Source organism: Sinocyclocheilus anshuiensis, unplaced genomic scaffold (genome assembly GCF_001515605.1).
Source record: "Sinocyclocheilus anshuiensis isolate Anshui unplaced genomic scaffold, SAMN03320099.WGS_v1.1 scaffold163, whole genome shotgun sequence".
Taxonomy (NCBI): Eukaryota; Metazoa; Chordata; class Actinopteri; order Cypriniformes; family Cyprinidae; genus Sinocyclocheilus; species Sinocyclocheilus anshuiensis.
Window position 1 is genome coordinate 328,196 of NW_015548223.1, and position 4,336 is coordinate 332,531.

A 4,336-nucleotide genomic window follows, 5' to 3' on the forward strand; every position below is an offset into this window, starting at 1 on the left:
ACATACACATATATATATATATATATATACATACATATATATATATATATATATATACACATACATATATATACACATACATATATATATATATATATATACATACATACATACATACACATATATATATATATATATATATATATATATATATATATAAACAGCAATATTCTTGGAGTAATGTTTGATTTTCCATTTTCTGTTTTCACTTTAATTTTAGTTAAATTTTAGTACTTTTGTTGCATGCTTTGTAATTTTTATAATATTTTATATCTTTTAATTTTTTATATTATCTGTATATATTTTTATTAATAGAATTGCATTAATTTTTATTTATTAGTTTTAGTTATTTTAGTACTTTAAGTTTTTGGCAACTAGCTGAAATAACATTTTACTTTTGTATATTTTATTTTACATTATTTTGCTTCAAATAATGATTTTTTAAATGGTTTTAACCCTGATAGTGCAATGCTTATATGCATGTAAATATAAAAATACAATTTTACAATTTTTATATATTTATTCATAGTTTTATATTTAAATGTGTATAAACCTTGCATTAAACTAAAAATAAAAAACACATGCTCCTTCATAATTTCCACAGAACAGTCTCCGTTGTTCATTAACTCACTAAACACACACACAGAACACAAGTATATGCACATCAAACTCATTAAATAGTATGCACAATTAATGAGTTTACATTGTTAATTATGACTATGCTCTAGTAGAGAGTTATGCATGAGATATTTACATCCAAACAACCTGTGAGCGACACTGGAATGATTTCCTAGATATGACGTTCACGACAGACAGAGCTCTCGTTCAGGACTCCACATATAACCGCAGCATGCCGGGAAAACACACGCAAAACATTTACATGAACAACAGCTCATATTACTGCTCCATCTGATACTGAGAGCACGTCACCGCAGGGAAAAATCATTCTTCATTCGATAAGAGCCTTTCACTGCTCTCAGCGAGAACACAACTCTCACAGCAGGAGCAAATATAAACACTCTTAAGTCTGATGCAGGTGTATGAGATAACGAGTAGATCTAACAATATGTTATTTTTATAGTCATATTATAATATAATTTTATATTTCAACAAATAAAATGCTTGATATACTAAATACATAAAACATTTTTATAGCTATTTGTTATTTTTTTAGTTCATAAAAAAATGTCCTAATAATTATTTTTGCTGGAAAATTGACCAAATGCTTTACATACTAAACATCATGTTACTTTTATAGTTATTTTGTAATAGTTTATAAAATATAACTTTTATAATAAAATAGGAGAATCAAACCAAAAACGAATACAATATTATACCCCATTATTATTATTAATAACATTGTTGCATTATGATGACTATTATACTAAATAATAAATAAAAATCACATAATATTTTCCTTCTTATTATACTTATTGCACATATACTTTACTAATCAAAATATTATACTAATATAATATAACAACATAATAATAACAATAAAATATAATATAGTAATTATAATAATCATAATATTATACTGTTATAATATACAATTTTTTATAATTTATTTTCATTACATTTTCTATTTATATTACTATGCTTAACTTTTATAATTTGTTGTGTTATGCTATATAATAATAATAATCATTGTTATTATTATTATTGTAATTATTTTGCAAAAATGTATATTATAATATAACAACGATTATAAGAATAATATATTATAAAAAATAATATAATATTTTCGATTTTGTTTTTTACTTAATAGCATTATTATTATTTACTACAACATTATGCTACTATAGTACAACTAATAATAAATAAATATATTATAATTATTATAATAAGCATAATGTTATACTATTATAATACACAATTTATAAATAATTTATTTTCATTATATTTCTTATTTTTCTTTCTATTTTCTTATGCTTATTGTTGTTTTTAAACATCATTTTGTATATTATGCTATATAATAAGAAGAACAATAACAATAATAATTATTATTTTTATTATTATTATTGTATTTTTAGTATAATTTTATACTATTATAATTAACAATAATATAATTTACTATACTTATTTAATAGCATTACTATTATTTACTAAAATAATAATAATAAGCACATTATACTATTATAATATAATATTATTACAAAAATATTTTCTTATTTTCTTATTAAGCTTACTGATGTTTTTATTATTTAGTATAATATTATTCTACATAACAATAATAATAATAATAATAATTCTTATTATTGTTATTAATTAATATATAATATAATATAATCAATCATACTAAATATTAACAACAACTTTCTGTTATTATAATACCAAACATTTTAAACTTTCAGAATAAACACAATCTATATATAAAAAAAAAACTAAAAAAAACTAAAGACCTCTAAATATTCCTAATCTAACACTCTTCTGAACTTCTCTCTCTGTCCATCAAAGATCCTGCCGTTTGCTCAAATGTGACCCTGGACCACAAAACCAGTCATAAGGGTACATTTTTTGAAATTGAGATTTATACATCATCTGAATAAATAAGCTTTCCACTGATGTATGGTTTGTTAGGATCGGACAATATTTGGCTGAGATACAACTATTTGAAAATCTGGAATCTGAGGGTGCAAAAAAAATCAGAATATTGAGAAAATCATCTTTAAAGTTGTCCAAATTAAGTTCTTAGCAATGCATATTACTAATCAAAAATTAAGTTTTGATATATTTACGGTAGGAAATTTACAAAATATCTTCATGGAACATGATCTTTACTTAATATCCTAATGATTTTTGGCATAAAAGAAATATCGATAATTTTGACCCATACAATGTTTTTTTTGGCTATTGCTACAAATATACCCCAGCGGCTTAAGACTGCTTTTGTGCTCCAGGGTCACAAATATTCCCAGTCGAGCATCTGAGCGCCGCGTTTACATGAGGAGCTGCTCTCTTTATGACGAAACACCATCTCACTCTCGCTTTCTCCGTAGAAACAGCACTTGTGTGATCCACACACACACACATCTGTACAGTCACATGCCGTCAAGTACTTCACCACAGCTGCAGCGCTCACACACACACTTACGAAGCAGTTGAGCATTGAGCAGGAGACGCGGTTGGTCCGGCTCATGGCGCGGTTGCCCGGGAGATACGCACTCGGATGAGAACCGCCGCAAAACCATCCGGCAAAACCATCCTTCCCTCGGCCGAGACCAGCGTGTGTTTCACCACCTCACACACACACACACACACACACCGATCAGACCCACAATTCCCTGCGCTTCCTGTGGCTCAGAATATTCCAGAAGAAAGACGGAGGCGCTGGTGAAGGACAGAGAGACGGACAGATGTGTTCACCGGCGTCAGCGCACAGAGATCAGAGATGGAGAGAGAGAGAGAGAATCAGACGGGGTATTGCCTGATGCTAAGCTCCGCCCTTGTGCACTGCATCCCCCTCACGCTCGCACTCGCTCTCTGTCTTTATTCCTGCGTTCACCCTTCACCGAGATCTCATCCGTGCCAGCCTGCAACCTCATATCACTGCATCCATGCGCACAAAACACACTGGAGCCAAAACACCCAGACCATTTCCAGTCTGAAGACGGGAAATAAAGACAATAAACACAGCTTTCTATTGCATCATGCTCACTGGTGCCATTCCTCGGACGTGCCACAGTGCAGAACAGGGTTATTATAGTTAACTAAAACTGAAATTAAAACCATTAAAAACCATTTTTGTTACTTGAAATAAGATAAATGTTAACTGAAATAAAATAACATTTAAAAATATACATTTCAGCTAGTTGCCATGGCAACATTTATCATCTTAATTTAATTTACCTTGATGTACTAAAATAAAACGGGAACTGAAATAAATATTAATAGACTATGTAGCCTACTAAAAAGGACAAAAAACAACAAAATTACTAAATCATTCAAACTGAAACGAAAACAAAATATAAATATAAAAACTTGATTCAACTTGATTCAAAATATTAATAAAAACTATTAGTAATGATACTAAAATGGGACTGATTCCTACTCATTCCACGTCCACGTCTTAATATATTAAATCAAATATTTAACTAATAAAATAAAAACAAAAAATATAAAAATAAAAACGGACTCAAAATAAAAATGAATAAAAACTACATAAACATTAAAAATAACAAAGCCTACTAAAAATGACAAACACAACAAAATTACTAAAACAAATTTAACAAATTAAATAAAATATATACATAAAAACTATTTATATATTTTTTATTTTAAAAATGCATGTATATATATATATATATATATATATATATATATATATATATATACA

General features: G+C 27.4%; 1 protein-coding gene across 1 annotated transcript in view; it reads right to left on the reverse strand.

The window, feature by feature from the left end:
- Positions 1–3,577, reverse strand: part of LOC107654282 (myotubularin-related protein 4) — a 75,957-nt gene extending 72,380 nt beyond the window's left edge. Inside the window, exon 1 of the mRNA XM_016441306.1 lies at positions 3,095–3,577. Within this exon, the coding sequence (XP_016296792.1) occupies positions 3,095–3,139 (45 nt within the window). The 5' untranslated portion in view covers positions 3,140–3,577. The remainder of the gene's footprint in view (positions 1–3,094) is intronic.
- Between the last annotated feature and the right edge of the window lie 759 nt (positions 3,578–4,336).